Genomic DNA, 14594 nt, shown 5'->3' with positions numbered 1-14594 from the left:
AGAGGATAATAGAAGCTTCAACAAATATTGTGAAATGATGACCAAAGTACCGGAGGGATTCTTAATAAAACAGAACATTTCTTCAGGTTAAAAGATCAAATATAATACAACAAAAGAAATAGAAAAGCGAAACGAATTAGTTTGTTCTTCAAAATAAAGATGTACGGAAAAAACACATTAATTAATATTTTAATTGGGATGCAATTTGAAAAAAATGTAGACCTATAAATTCCCACTGTTTATCCTTCCTTAATCTCGAGAATAGAGTTAAATAGACGAATATATGGGAAACTTAGAGGCAGGAGGCCCGATTAACTATATACGAATTCCCAATTTGCAACGGAAGTTACGTTATTTCAATTGAAAAATTTTCCCCTGAAAGATGACCGGCACGACTCTGTTGTTATCAGGAAAAGTATGATTTACAGGGGCAAACCACTACTAATTTGAGGTGGAGAGCATATATTTTAAATTAAATAAATTTAAAGAAAACATGATTAAAAATTGTAGCCAGGCATTGTGATTATGTCACAATAAATAATTGCTCGTTTGATTTTATGAGAATGAAGTAGCTAACATCTTTAGGTGTAAAGATGTTAGCTACACCTAAAGTTCTGTAAATAATTTAAGCAAAAATTTTAAAGTTAAAAATATTAAATTTCAACCTAATTGATGAAAGATATGTTATTAAATTTTCTTCTTTTTGAAAGTATATGCTTACATTATGTTGTTATAACTAAATTTCGTAATAACTTTACATTAATTTTTTATATTAACTAACATTTTCAGCTTAGTTTAAAGCTATTATCAGGCTCGAACATAAACATAGCAAATGTTTAATGCTGGAATAATGCAAAGATGTATTTTTCATTATTATTATTATTATTAATAAATTCAGTATAAATGTATAGAAATGTATAATTAAATTTCACTTTTAGATAATGTATTTACTGTATAAATAATGTATATACATAATTAGGCAAAAGTTATATTTATGAATAATTGAGAAATAAAACCTACACACCTACAAAATAACGACATTTTTAAAAAATTTAATTTCATTAATAAACGTAAGAGTTAGTTTGGTTTATATAACATCTGTTCGAAAAAGTATCGATTAAATAAAGTGATATTTCTGATTCTGAAAGGGCAAACGACTACAATCTTTGAAGCTTTAAAAAAGAATTTCTTATTCTAAATTAAATTTGCCAAGAAATTCAGAACCAATATGACTAAAAAATAAGATCTTTTTCATTTTATTATATAAAATAGACGTATTTCGACGACAAGAGTAAGTATATACTTTCGACATTTCTGGAATTTTTGGAGGAAAGAAATCTTGGAAAGTTAAGATGGCGACGATATAAATAGTTTATAAAGAAGACACGATATATAGAACTTTCTTTTAATCGCACCATTATTACTTTTTCTTTACTTTATCACACTTAATCATCTTTAATGCCAATGGTTTCAATCGCATTAATAGGATAGAAACAATTTTTCATCTTATCAGCGAAAAGATAATCATCCCTCTTCTCTTCTCTCTTCAACAAAGAAATTATCTCTATATTATATATATATATATATATATATATATATATATATATGATAAAATTTCTACAATTTTTTAAAGAAAAAAACTTTAAACTTTAATAATAAAGAATAAAACAAGAAGCGTAAATGTGAATAAATTGGATTTTTTCCTGCTGTAACTCGGGGGAAAAAATTTCAAGTTGCAAAAGTAATTTGTAAATATTTAGTAAATAATAGGATTAAGTAAATCGTTTTACAATAATTCGTTTTATTTCGTGACTTCTTAACATAACATGTCAACAACATTACTCCATCGATTGTATTATACGCGATTTTTTCCATCCTTTCTATTTTAAAAAAATACTGTATATGAGAATAAAAAACAAAGTCCGAAGGCAAAAATCCCAGATGGAGAAAAAACAAAGAACATCTTTAACTTCCTAAAGTCTTTGTTTTTCTTTTATAAACTATAACATTTCTTTTTTTTATTATATATTTTTCCTTAAATCTGACTGCGATAAGGGACACAAAATCAATGTTAGAGATACAAAAGACGGCCAATAATGTTTATTCTGTACAGAACAATTTTGCCTTTACATCCGAGGATTAAGTAGGATTACGGAGTATGTAGAGAAGTCTTCTTTCAATCTTTTTATGTGTAAAACCCTTGGCATGTAAGATACAATTGTCTCCAATGCCAATTCTAACTTATAAATAAATAAACCGACAAAATTCTAATTTATTATACATTCTATTTAAAGTGTGTTCTTAATTAATTTACCAGAAGAAAAATTAAAAAAATATTGATTAATAACTTATAATAATAAGTTTATTGATCGAAGTAGGATTGGTAAATTAAATTAAATTCGACCGCAAAAAATAATAATTAAGCAATGTAAAAAAATTATAATTTATATTTTCGACGTCTTTAGAGAATTGGAAAAAATTAATGAGAATAAACGAATGATTATAATAGCAAATTTTTCATTAAACAACTTTTTGAACGATGATTATTATGAAGGAAATTTCATCTTTACCAATTTTACTAGAAGCAATATTTATAATGATTTTAAAGCATTTTTCCCCTCTTTTCTTTTTTAAATTCTTCGTTAACTTTGTGATTAGATAACGTATTTTATCTTTGAAAGTAACAAGCGAGTGATACATATCAACTTGTATTCTTTTTATTTTTGTATTTTTTCTCATTAACTCGAATTAATTACAAAACAAAATATGCAGACATTTGCACGCAAAATTTTCTTCTATCTTGTTTTAATTTTTAGAAATCATTTAGAAAAGTATAAGCTACTATAAAGTTAAAGGAAAAAATTTTGTATGTATATTTATTGAATATGTTTCTTTATACATAACAGAAATTGGTTCGAAATTAATTCAAATACGTAAAGGAACGGGTGATAAAGGCAAAAAACATGGGTGAAGGCAGATTTACCTCCTGTCTTTTTCAATCGTCTTTTCGGTTCATCATTTGAACATCCTTTTTAAAATTTATTCTAATTAAAGCCTATTCAATTTTTTAAAATGCCTTTACTCTAAAACTTCGACACGCATAAATATTTTCAAAGCTAATTATGCCTAGCTTACTGTATATGATACCAAAAGGATGAGTTCCATCCCTGGTATAACGTCTCTGTGTGCAAAGTATCGTATTAAAATATACAAAAAATCAAAAACAAAATATATTTGAAATGTAAGCTCTGCACTCCTAACAAAAATTAAATAAATAAATAAATAAATAATAAAAATAAAAATAAAAATAATAATATTTCAATTACTTTTGTTGAAAAATAATCTTCCGCTTGTAAAATATCAACGAAACAGAACAGAAGTGAAGTTTGTACAGAAAAATGCCTGAAAAGTTTGAATTTTATATATTTGTTTAATAAATAAATAAATAATGCTTTTAATCGAACAATTTTTTTTACTAAAGAATGTCCTTTAAAAAAGAAATATTTTGAAAATTGAAACTGTAGAAGTGAATATTTCTTCACTTGGGAAATTCCGGATGATTTTTCTGATGTTAACCGCCTTAAAAAAATAAGATGAGTTTCAGCAAGACTAAACTTTTTACTTAAACATCGTTTTGCCGAAGGTGTTCTTCGTGAGAAAAAAGACGAAGAAAATTTAACCATTCTGAATGCATTTACCGTACAAATTCTTCAAGTAAAATTCTTTTTTTTTCCATTGTTAAAGAGTGGAAAAAATCGGGATGATGATGTTACTTCATCTCTGCAAAGAATGGAGCTGGTTCCTAATGATAAACTTCTATGCAAGAAGAATTTCTTGACGTTGACGGGAAAGTTCTCCATCCTAACTTATCTCAAGTAAAACAGGGAATTTATAAATAAAGAGAAGCACGATTTATTAATTAAATCATTTCAAAATTATGCTATATTTATTTATTTATTTGGTGAAAACAAAAAAGAAATCGAAGAATTTGCATAAGCAATAGAAAATGCAAAATTTATATTTTGGTGGAAAAAAGTGAGATGCCACCAAAAAGTGATTAACTTCTGAAACACAAAGACACTTGATGGAAACAGTTGCCATGGTAACTTAAGTATATTGATCCCATGACCACGTGGTCGTATATAAACGCATGCGCTTTACGATATTTAGGCTTGTTCGCTCCATGTTTCGGAATAGGAAAAATATTTGTAAAGTCGTTACATGAATTGGTTACGAAGAAGGAAGGAAAAACATGGCGATTCTCCACTCTTGCTGTTGCTGGAAGTCCGTCAGGAGGGGAAGTTTTGCTAGTGGAATATTCACTCTAGTAAGAACTCTCTTCTTTATAAATAGCAATGACCTTTCCGTAGGGTCACTTCTAAGATCGGGATCATATTTATATAAGTTTATTATATAAACGGCATAATACGTAATTTAGAATAAATCAGGCAATCTACTTTCTCATAAATTTTAATCATTATTTTTTTTTTAAAGGATAAACTGCGCTCTTTCAGCAAGATTTTAAACTTCATTCTATCGTTTCACGGCTCGATAGATACCGTACAAAATTAGTTGATGATGATAAATTTGATTTATTTTCCTAAATTACAGTAAGAGGATTACTAAAATAATGAAAAATTTAAACAACTTCCAGCACATTCGACTATAAGTTTGAGCAAACTTCAACTGAGACCTATCTAATTTACACGTAGGAAAATTAAAGGAATCAATTAAGCACTACACGTCAACGTAATCTAACGGTCGAATAGTTACAAAAATTGGCATTTGCTGTCATCTTGATGGGTTTTATTGTTGTTTCCTGATTATATATATCGCAAGTATAAATTATAATATTGATCATCTCCCTCTAGATGAGACATTGACATCATTTTCTTCAATTAAAAAAGAAAGAAATATATATATATATATATATATATACAGCAAACAGCTAATTAACTAATAACCTTTTAAAAAATCATCTCTCTTAATTTATAAATGCTAAAATATTTAAACGGTGGTTAAGAAGAAAATTAATTTTAAATATTTACAAGAGGGAAGCATCTCTCTTGCAAACTTCTTTAAATATTTATTCAAAAAAATATAATATAATTCTTACAAAAAAAGTTTTTTTCTCCTAGAGCTTTTATAGAAATGAGAATCGTGCTTTTAAAAACACATTTAAGATATGTGTTTATATAGAAACGTGCACTTGAAAATAATTTTAAATAAAAGTTCTATGTTTTTTTCCTAAGTTATATGCAATATTTATTTTTATTTTTGCATGGAAAATAAAGTGACGAAACGTATGAAAATTAAACTGCAAAATATAACACAATATACTTATATAAATAATTTTATTGAAGGGTTATCACACACTTGAAAGATTTAATGCCTTATATGCTTCCTAAAATGCATTTAAAATTATATATTACGTATTTATATAAGCATATTGTGTTATATATTTAAAAAGGGATCAAAGGTTAATTGATATAAAATTGTAAAAAAATATTTTAAAAAGATATTTAGGAGCGATTAAGAGAGATATTGTAAAGGTTTTTCCTTTAAAAAAATTAAATAAAACGAAAGGAAAAAAACAGTTTTAAACGCAATTAATAATAGTTTTTATTAAATTTCCATCGCGTATAATATATTATTTTCTAACATAAGTGTTTCATCTTAACATCAGGGATTCTACACAGTCGTCTTAACAGCTGGAGCCTTTCACATCAATACAGTTCTTCACTCTCCAGGTGAGAATATTCTAAATTTAACATCATTATAATGGTTTGATAATAAAACAAAATTATTCATTTAGATCTTTAAAACCAGACTTAGTCATGCCATTTATATTTGTCAAGTTGGACTGTTCGCAATTTTCGCAATGACTCCGTTCCAAGTCATTTAATTACAGTTTATTAAATTTAAAAATAATAGAAGAATAATAATAGCATTTACTAGCCGAAAACAAATTAATTTACTATAAAAAAAATCATAAAATTTATTTTCTTCACACTTTTTTCGAGGGTTTAAAACCGAAAAAAATGATAGGATAGATTTGTCGTGTTCGTTTCTAAATCGATTCGCAGATGTTATATCCTTTTCAAATTGAAATTCGTTGAAAGAATATTAAATTACATGTATGCAAGATTTAATTTCTAAGGGTTACAAGAGAATTTACTAACATACGATTCTTGATTCGTGTTACGTTATCTTTCTAGGTTAATCACATTTAATGCATTTTTTATAGGGATTTTCAAAAGTTTATGGGGTATACACGAACTTAGATAGCTGAAAAATTGTTCCAATGTTTTTTTTCTTTTTATACGAACAAGACACTCGTAACCATTGATTTTTATAGCAAAACTGATGAGATGAAAGAATGATATAAGTCTGAGAAGTGACAAAATCCCAATGAAATGTTGTCGCTAAACACAATAAAAAGTTTCAAGTTGTTTGGAATAAGAACTTTTCTACGATTTTTCTGGATTTGGTGGTGCGAAAAATTGGGAGATTCTTTGACATATTGCTTCGGTTAGGGCTTTATTTTACATTGGATATACTAGAAACAGATAAAATATGTACGATAGAAATTTCAAATGATACAAAGAAAAGTTTATTGGGCTACAATTTGAAAAAATTGTAGACCTATAACTTCTCACTGTAGTCTATCTATCCGTTTGGCTGTCCGTCTCTTTCCTTAATCTCGAAAACAGAATAAGATAGTTGAAAGACGAGATCAACTACGGAAACATTAGGCGCAGGATGCCCCGATTAACTATATACGAACTTCCGATGAAAACCAGAAGTCACGTTATTTCAGTTCAAAAATTTTCCCCCGAAAGGTGTTAGATAGATGACCGGCACGATTCTATTGTTATCGGGAAAAGTATGATTTACAGGGGCAAGCCACTACTAATTTAAGGTGGAAAGCGTATATTTTAAATTAAATAAATTTAAAAAATATGATTATTAATTGCAGCCCGGCATTGTAACGATGTCACAATAAATAATTGCTGGTTTTTCTTTTATTTTTTCAAAGATCAGAAAAACAGGTGAAGAAATTAACTTGTCTAGATTTTTGTACGAAGAGTATTCAAGATGTAATTAAGCTCAGAACATTTATTTCATCGTTAATTAATTAACTTGCTATTATTTTCTACGGTAACATTACGCGAAATCAGATTAAACGGTGGAATATTAAGGGAAAAATAGCATGATATTCTATCCCAAGGTTAATATTCCTATAGGAAATCTATTATAGGTTAACTCGGATATATTTATTAGTTTAGATTATCACGATAGTAGATAATGTAGGAAGCTTTGTAATTTACTACTATTAAACTTTGCTAGTTAGTTAGTAAACTAGTTAAATTACAATAGATTTAGATTTTAATTTAAAATTATTCCAATACGAGCTCGATTGTCAAAATAAATAAAATTTGTTTTAAATTTATTAGGCGATAAACTGAATATTACGTGTACAACATAACATAAATATCGAATTTAGGTCATAAATTTTTCGAATTTATATAACTTTATATTGATTTTGACATATTTACGGTTGTTTTTTTTATTAAAAGAGTAACACAAATAACAGGTAAATTTATAGTTTTTTTTATAGACAAAAATAATTATATATATATATAATATTTTCTTGTTTTAATGATGTAATATATAAATGTTATCAATATAATAACAATTACATATAATATACATATAACAAATACATATAAAATAAATTTATTTAATTATTTCATTTCAAAGAATACATTAGAGAAGCCCTATAACTAGGGTGATCAGGGTCCTGCCCCCAGATGAGACAGAGAAGCAACTACTCAGGCTCTAAATTGGAAAGAAAGGATACTAAAAGGGAGCCAGTTTATAGAAATATAAGTACATTAGCGCCAAATTTTAGACAGTGCTAAAATTAACGGTTACGTCCCGGTTTGTCTGGGACAATTCCCGATTTCTCCGGTTTTTAACTCTCAAAAGCAAAATAAATTTTTAAATAGAACCATTTTATAGGTCAATTGTATAAATGATTTTAAAAAAAAAAACCATTTTTTATTTAAAATCCCGGTTTGGAGATAAACAATACGTTTGCTCTATCTCAGGTATAACAGATTATTGATGGTCACCCCATAGATAAAAAGTATTTCTAAACAAATTTTATTGTTTTTCCTTTTATTAAATCATGAAAAAGTTTTAAATATTTAATACTAGACATTTTAATTATAACAATTTATATAAATGATGTTAAATTTTAGAGATTTGGACTGATGAAATATTGCAATATTTCTTACATTTGATACCTTAAATTGTTATCGAATTTTTTATTTTACATAAAATCTATACTTACGTAAATCCTTATTTAATTATTTATGTTCTTTGACGATTTCAGATAAAGAAAATAACCAGTTCAAAGAAAGATAAAGCTGAATTCTTTTGTTTTATTATGTTTTTACTTAATTTATGTCTAAAACCACGTTTTCTCCCTCAACGATCCATCGTAAATTATGAAAAAATAAATTTAAAAACTCGAATGAAGTATAAGGGCTTGTATTATTATTTTTATTATTACTTAACAATTGAATTACGTAGAATATTTATTAATATTTTATTTTCTATTAGAAAAAATAGCATTAATTTATAGGGGATAGCAACAACTAAGGGTCCTTTCGACGATCCTATATAAGAGAATACATGCAAAATTAATATACAACCGAAATTAATTTTCTAAATTATTATTATTAGCATATTATATTACGATGAGATCGTGTATTAACTTACAACATTTCCCTATATTCCAAGGAAAAACTTTATTAAAGTCGATATAGTTCATAATTAAATGCAAATTTAGTTTAATATACTAAGACAAATTTCAGATATGGTGTCAGTTAATTTAATTACTTTCAGACTTATAATATTGACATAAATAAAATTTAAAATATACGAATTAATCTATCAATTGTGGAAGAATTATAAACAGGAGATCGAGATCTAAGTTAAGAATATTTTTATTTCCGTTTTAATACAAGAAAAACAGAATAATCGAGCAATAAATAGCTAATAAAATATTATAAATTCGCTCTTTACTCAAGTTACTTGCATATTTTTGAAGTGAACCATAAAAAGTTAATGGAAATATTAATTTTTTTATGAAATGAAATGCCACTCGAAGCATAAATTATAGCGTTAAAATATTATATTAGTGTTCAAAAACGTTTTAAAAATTCATATAATTCATATGTGAATTTTTAAAACGTATAAATCATATAAAAATTAAATAAATGTACATGGTTAAATTAGATTAATTTGTTGTTTAGTATTAAACATAATCTGCGAGTTATGGTGCGTATCTCATCCAGGTATAACATTATTCATCTTCGTTTTCTATTAATTAATCGTCTAATTACAATCAAATCTCGATATTGCGCCTTCCTACATATAAATCCTCTTAAATCACCAATGAATGTTTAATAACAAATATTTCTCATAAATATTAACACAGAGAGACTCTTCGTTATCTGTGAATTATTGAGTTTATAATTTTGCATTTCAAAACATCGTTATCACCAAATCACACGATTTTCACTTTTAAGCTATTGTAGACCTCATCGTCATATATAATTCGTATTGTTTGAGCACGTTTATTTAACGCCACACTCGATTTAGCGCTAATTAAAAAGGCGAACGAATGCTGACAATAAATCGAAGTTTATTGAGATAGATTCGATTCCTATCAGGGAGCCAAAACATTTCGTTTTAACGTTCCGAATTATAGTTTTAATTACAGAATATATGAAGTTATAGTTAAAGAAATAATAATTGGGCTGCGATTTGAAATAATTGAAGACATAAATTCCCACTGTCTATCCTTTCTTAATCTCGAAAATGGAGTTAAATAGATGAAAGTCGAGATCATATATAGAAAGCTTAGAGGCAGGAAGCTCGATTAACTATATACGATCTTAAAGTTTACAAACGGAAGTCACATTATTTCAATTTAAAAATTTTCCCCTGAAAAGGGTTAGATAGATGACCAGCACGACTCCATTTCTAACGGAAAAGTATGATTTACAGGGGCAAGCCACTACTAATTTGAGTTGGAGAGCATATATTTTGAATTAAATAAATTAAAATCATGATTAAAAATTGCAGTCTGACATTGTGACAATGTCACAATAAATAATCACTTGTTTAATTATATAAATAATCAACAATTATTAGTAATAATAAGCAGTTGTTCACAATTTAATATATTTAAAATATTCGAATAATCCTAAATATCCTCACGCACTATCGTAGTAAATCAAGTTTAGATATCGTGAGAAAGGATGATCAATATTAGTTTTAAAAATGACGAGAATGTCAAGCGAGTTAAATTTAAGGACAGGAAAAAAAATTTAGAACCTGGTACCTAAACAAACTTTCATTTTAATAAAACTTGTTGACGCGGCCTTGGTTTTGTTATTAAAAATAAAGAGAGAGAAGAAAAATATATATTAATATCCTACTGACAGAAATATAAAAATTTCGTTTCATAAATATTTTCTTTGAAGTTCAGATAACAAAGCTAAAGTTAATTCTAGTTAAATAAAGTTTATATAATATAATATAATATGTTATGTATATAATAAAAAAGTTGATTTGTTATTTTCTACAATGCATTTTCTAAGTGGAAAAAAATGTGGGTATAGGATTTTATTTTATTTACTTCCAAAGGAAAGGGAGTTATGCTTCAACGAATATCGAAGTAAGGAAGTCTACTTGCTGGAAAATTCAGTTTTGAATCCACTACAAGTGTCCGACTTGCTGGATTTAAGGAAATAAAAAATAAAAAAATAAAAATAAAACAGAGAGAGAAAGAACGATAACCATTTATCGTGCTTCAAAAATTGAAAGATGTAGAGATCAAGTTGGAGAGATGTTGCTATTTTTTTCAATAGTTACAAACTCTTAAAATAAATCTTTAAACAAATTCTAGATAGAAGAAAGCATTGATATAAAAATTACTGAAGGATATTCTTTTCTGTTTGTGTTTTATTAAAACGGATTTATTCCATTGATCGTTTCGGTCAGAGCAAAAGTGGCGGATGAAAGAAATTTCGAAACCATCGAGAGGGGAAGTTAGGGATTTTTCCTCGTGCACGGAGAAAACTTAGGGGTCTGTAGTGGTTCCTACCCCCTATAAAATTAATGTTATTTTTACTACAGAAAATAAAATTAAAGAGGCTCATTAAAGAGCGAAAGAGAGCCTGCTTTATCTCTGGCTCCAGTATAAGCTCTCGACGGTCCTGGTCTGGGCAAAAAACATTGTAATCCGGGCAATGGCAATTTATATCTTCATGGGGTTCAGGCGGATTTGAATTAAGGGCCCCGAGTACAGTGAAGACTTCAGATATTTTACGTTGGGGAAATTGTTTGGGAAAAATATTTTCTCATAAAAAATTAGTTTGGGGCCCCAAGCATTGCCCTTTTTACCCACTGAATCCGGAACCCCAAAATGAATTAATTTTGTTATACGCTACAGTCTTGCTAATCCGGCTCCTTAATAATTCAGCATACAATAAACTTGTAACATTATATTTACTAAAGAATTAAACTTACGATTTGTGTCAATGTCACATGTATTGTAATGTATTGTACAGTAAATAATTTAACAAACAAAAATAGTGCAGCTCCAAAAATCTGGTATATTGTTTAGATCTATATACAAAGTAATCTGACATCTCTCTGTGCACGAAATGGCCGGATCAGCAAGAATCTAGTGTGTTTAATATTGGTCCTTCTTTATACTTTTCGCTGTACACTTAAAAATTGAATTCACAAATCGAGTTTTGGCCCATCTTCAGGTAATAAGTTAGTTTTCCTAGACCTAAGTCTGGCTTTGTTCGTAAATTTGGCACAGTGGCATATTATAGTTTTATGGGCTACCAGGCAAATTTGTATTAGGGGGTCCATAGTACAGTGTTGACTTCAGACATTTTTCTTCGGGGGATTTTAGAGGGGAAAATATTTTCTTATAAAAGATTAGTTTCGGTCCTCCTGTTGATGGCAGACCCCCAGGCAATTGCGCTTTTTGCTCAAAGGATAACGCGTCATTGTGTTAATCAGGTAAATTTTAAAGCAAGTTTTAGTTTTAGTTGTCAGTTAGCAAATTGCATCGAATAAATAATTTGAAACAAATTAATCAACAAATCATTTTTCGCTTGGCTAAACTTAATTTTTAAAAATGAAACTTTGGTTAAGGAATAGGGTCCTTGTAGTCTTTCTACTCGGTTTCCTATACTTTAAAATTACATAATGTCATGTGTTAATTATAAATTTTGCACTTAATAAAGCCGCATTCACTTACGGTTGAGAAGTTATTACAAATGATATCAAATATATGTTGACAGCAATCTAAAGTTTAAAGTATAATTACATTGCAGGCAAATCATTTTAGATACTAAACATTGTCACGTTTTATTTGTTACATTTCTTTTGTTATTAATTTGAAAAATTATTTTTATTCCTTTAGAATGTAGCTTCTACGTATGTAAACATCATAAAACATCAAATGTAATTATTTAATTTTTAATTATTAATTTCCTTTTGTTTACAAAACTTCCGGGCATTTTATTAATGAAGAAATGCACACATCGATCCCATCACTTACACTCTTAATTATAATTATGATAAAATGCATATTTGCTTTTGTTTAGTAGATATTTTACGTCGAATGTTTGCAGAATAAACTAAAATTATTATAAAATTGTATACAAATATACTTACATTTTACGCTCAAAATTGTCTAGTTCTTTAAAATTATAATTACAAAATAAAGTAAATAAATGTAATTTTTATATAATTAAATAGCTTACAATTTTAAAAATAAGCGTATAAATAATGGCATCTCTTCAATTACCAAAGTTTTTACTACTCTACGAAGCATTAATAATAAATAGTTAAGTAAAACAATAAAGTTTTATCTAGAATATATTAAAAATAGTTAGATGCTTATGGAAATTGGGCTTTTCCGTGTGAAGTTTCTATCCAGTAGCCATTAACTAATAGAATATATAGGCTATTATTATTATTAATTATAAATATTTACGTTAAATTCATCTGAGAGTATCGTCATTTTACTTCGTTTAAATCCAAAAACATAAATCATAACTATCGAGTTTAATGGCAACAAACTAAAAGTTATACTTTTAAAATTAATTTAGCAATTTCACTATTTACAATATTTTCTCACTACAAAAGGAAATTTATTTAATTTAAAATATATGCTCTCGATCCCAAATTAGTAGTGTCTTGCCCTGTACATCAAACTTTTCCTGATAACAACAGAGTCATGCCGGTCATCTATCTAACTCTTTTCAAGGGAAAATTTTTGAATTGAAATAACGTGACTTCTGTTGCAAACTGGAAGTTCGTATATAATTAATCAGGCCTCCTGCCTCTAAGCATAGAAAGAAAATATAGTTTTGAATTAAGTACATACTACAATTTTTCTGTAGTAATATATACTAATTCTATATAAAAATTAACATATGCACGATAAGCAGAAGTTGCAAGTTCGAGTTCCGCTCCGGGCCGATCTTTTTACAATATTTTAAAATTAAATTAATAAAATTAATTAATTAATTTATAAATATTATATTTAATAAGAGATGGCGGCCTGCCTCCTGCAAATTGCTAATTATTTAGCCTCATAGTCCGATAAAGAATCGGTTGTTAGTTTGGTTATTTGAAGTAATTATTATCGGATTAGTTGTATTTATTGGGCTGCAATTTGAAAAAATTGTAGACTTATAAATGTCCACTGTCTGTCCTTCCATACTCTCGAGAACGGTGTTAGATAGATGAAAGTCGAGACCACATATGGAAATCTTAGGGGATGAGGCCCCATACGGTAACGTTATTTCAATTCAAAAATTTTTCCCTGAAAAGTGTTAGATAAATGACCGGCATGACTCCTTTGATAACGGAAAAGTATGATTTACAGGGGCAAGCCACTACTAATTTGAGTTGGAAAGCATATATTTTAAATTAAATAAATTAAGAATATGATTAAACATTACAGCCCGACATTGCGACGTTATCACAATAATTTCGCTCGTTATATAAATAAAATTTGCAGTCATGTTCTCAATTTTTCACACTTTAACTGGAGTAATTTGTTCTCATTCTTAAAAATAATAAAACATGAGTGCAAAACGTAAAAGATCAATAATTGTATAAAATTCTACCTTCACTTATTTGTAATTAAACTTATTTTATATCTTAAAACGTATCTAAAAATGGCATTGTACTATCAATAAATTATAAAAAATAAAACGAAATATTTCGGAGATAATTGTTGATATTATTAAATATTTAATTTTTGGAGAATTGTGAATTTGGATCAAGGCCGAGACATCCGTTTTAAGTTCGATTTTCTTAATTATAAATGAAATTTAAAATTATCAGCGAAACAACAAAGCATTTTCGAGACAAAGATGCAATTATAAGGAGATGAAAGGAACGTGTAAATGAATGCAGAAATCTGTTTGAATGATATTTATAAACTGTTTAAATGTGACAAGAGAAGGAATTAAACTCTT

At 27.5% G+C, this 14594-nt stretch overlaps 1 protein-coding gene across 1 annotated transcript in view; it reads left to right on the top strand.

The window, feature by feature from the left end:
* Positions 1 to 14594, top strand: part of LOC136971998 (uncharacterized) — a 40120-nt gene that overhangs the window by 13455 nt on the left and 12071 nt on the right. The window contains exons 8-9 of the mRNA XM_067266537.1: positions 4239 to 4327; positions 5687 to 5750. Coding sequence (XP_067122638.1) covers positions 4239 to 4327; positions 5687 to 5750 — 153 coding nt within the window. The remainder of the gene's footprint in view (positions 1 to 4238; positions 4328 to 5686; positions 5751 to 14594) is intronic.

This window comes from Centruroides vittatus, unplaced genomic scaffold (genome assembly GCF_030686945.1).
Source record: "Centruroides vittatus isolate TY-2023 unplaced genomic scaffold, ASM3068694v2 contig_1057, whole genome shotgun sequence".
Classification (NCBI taxonomy): Eukaryota; Metazoa; Arthropoda; class Arachnida; order Scorpiones; family Buthidae; genus Centruroides; species Centruroides vittatus.
The sequence above is the reverse complement of the archived record's forward strand: the minus strand, read 5'-3'. Positions and strand labels throughout refer to the sequence as shown.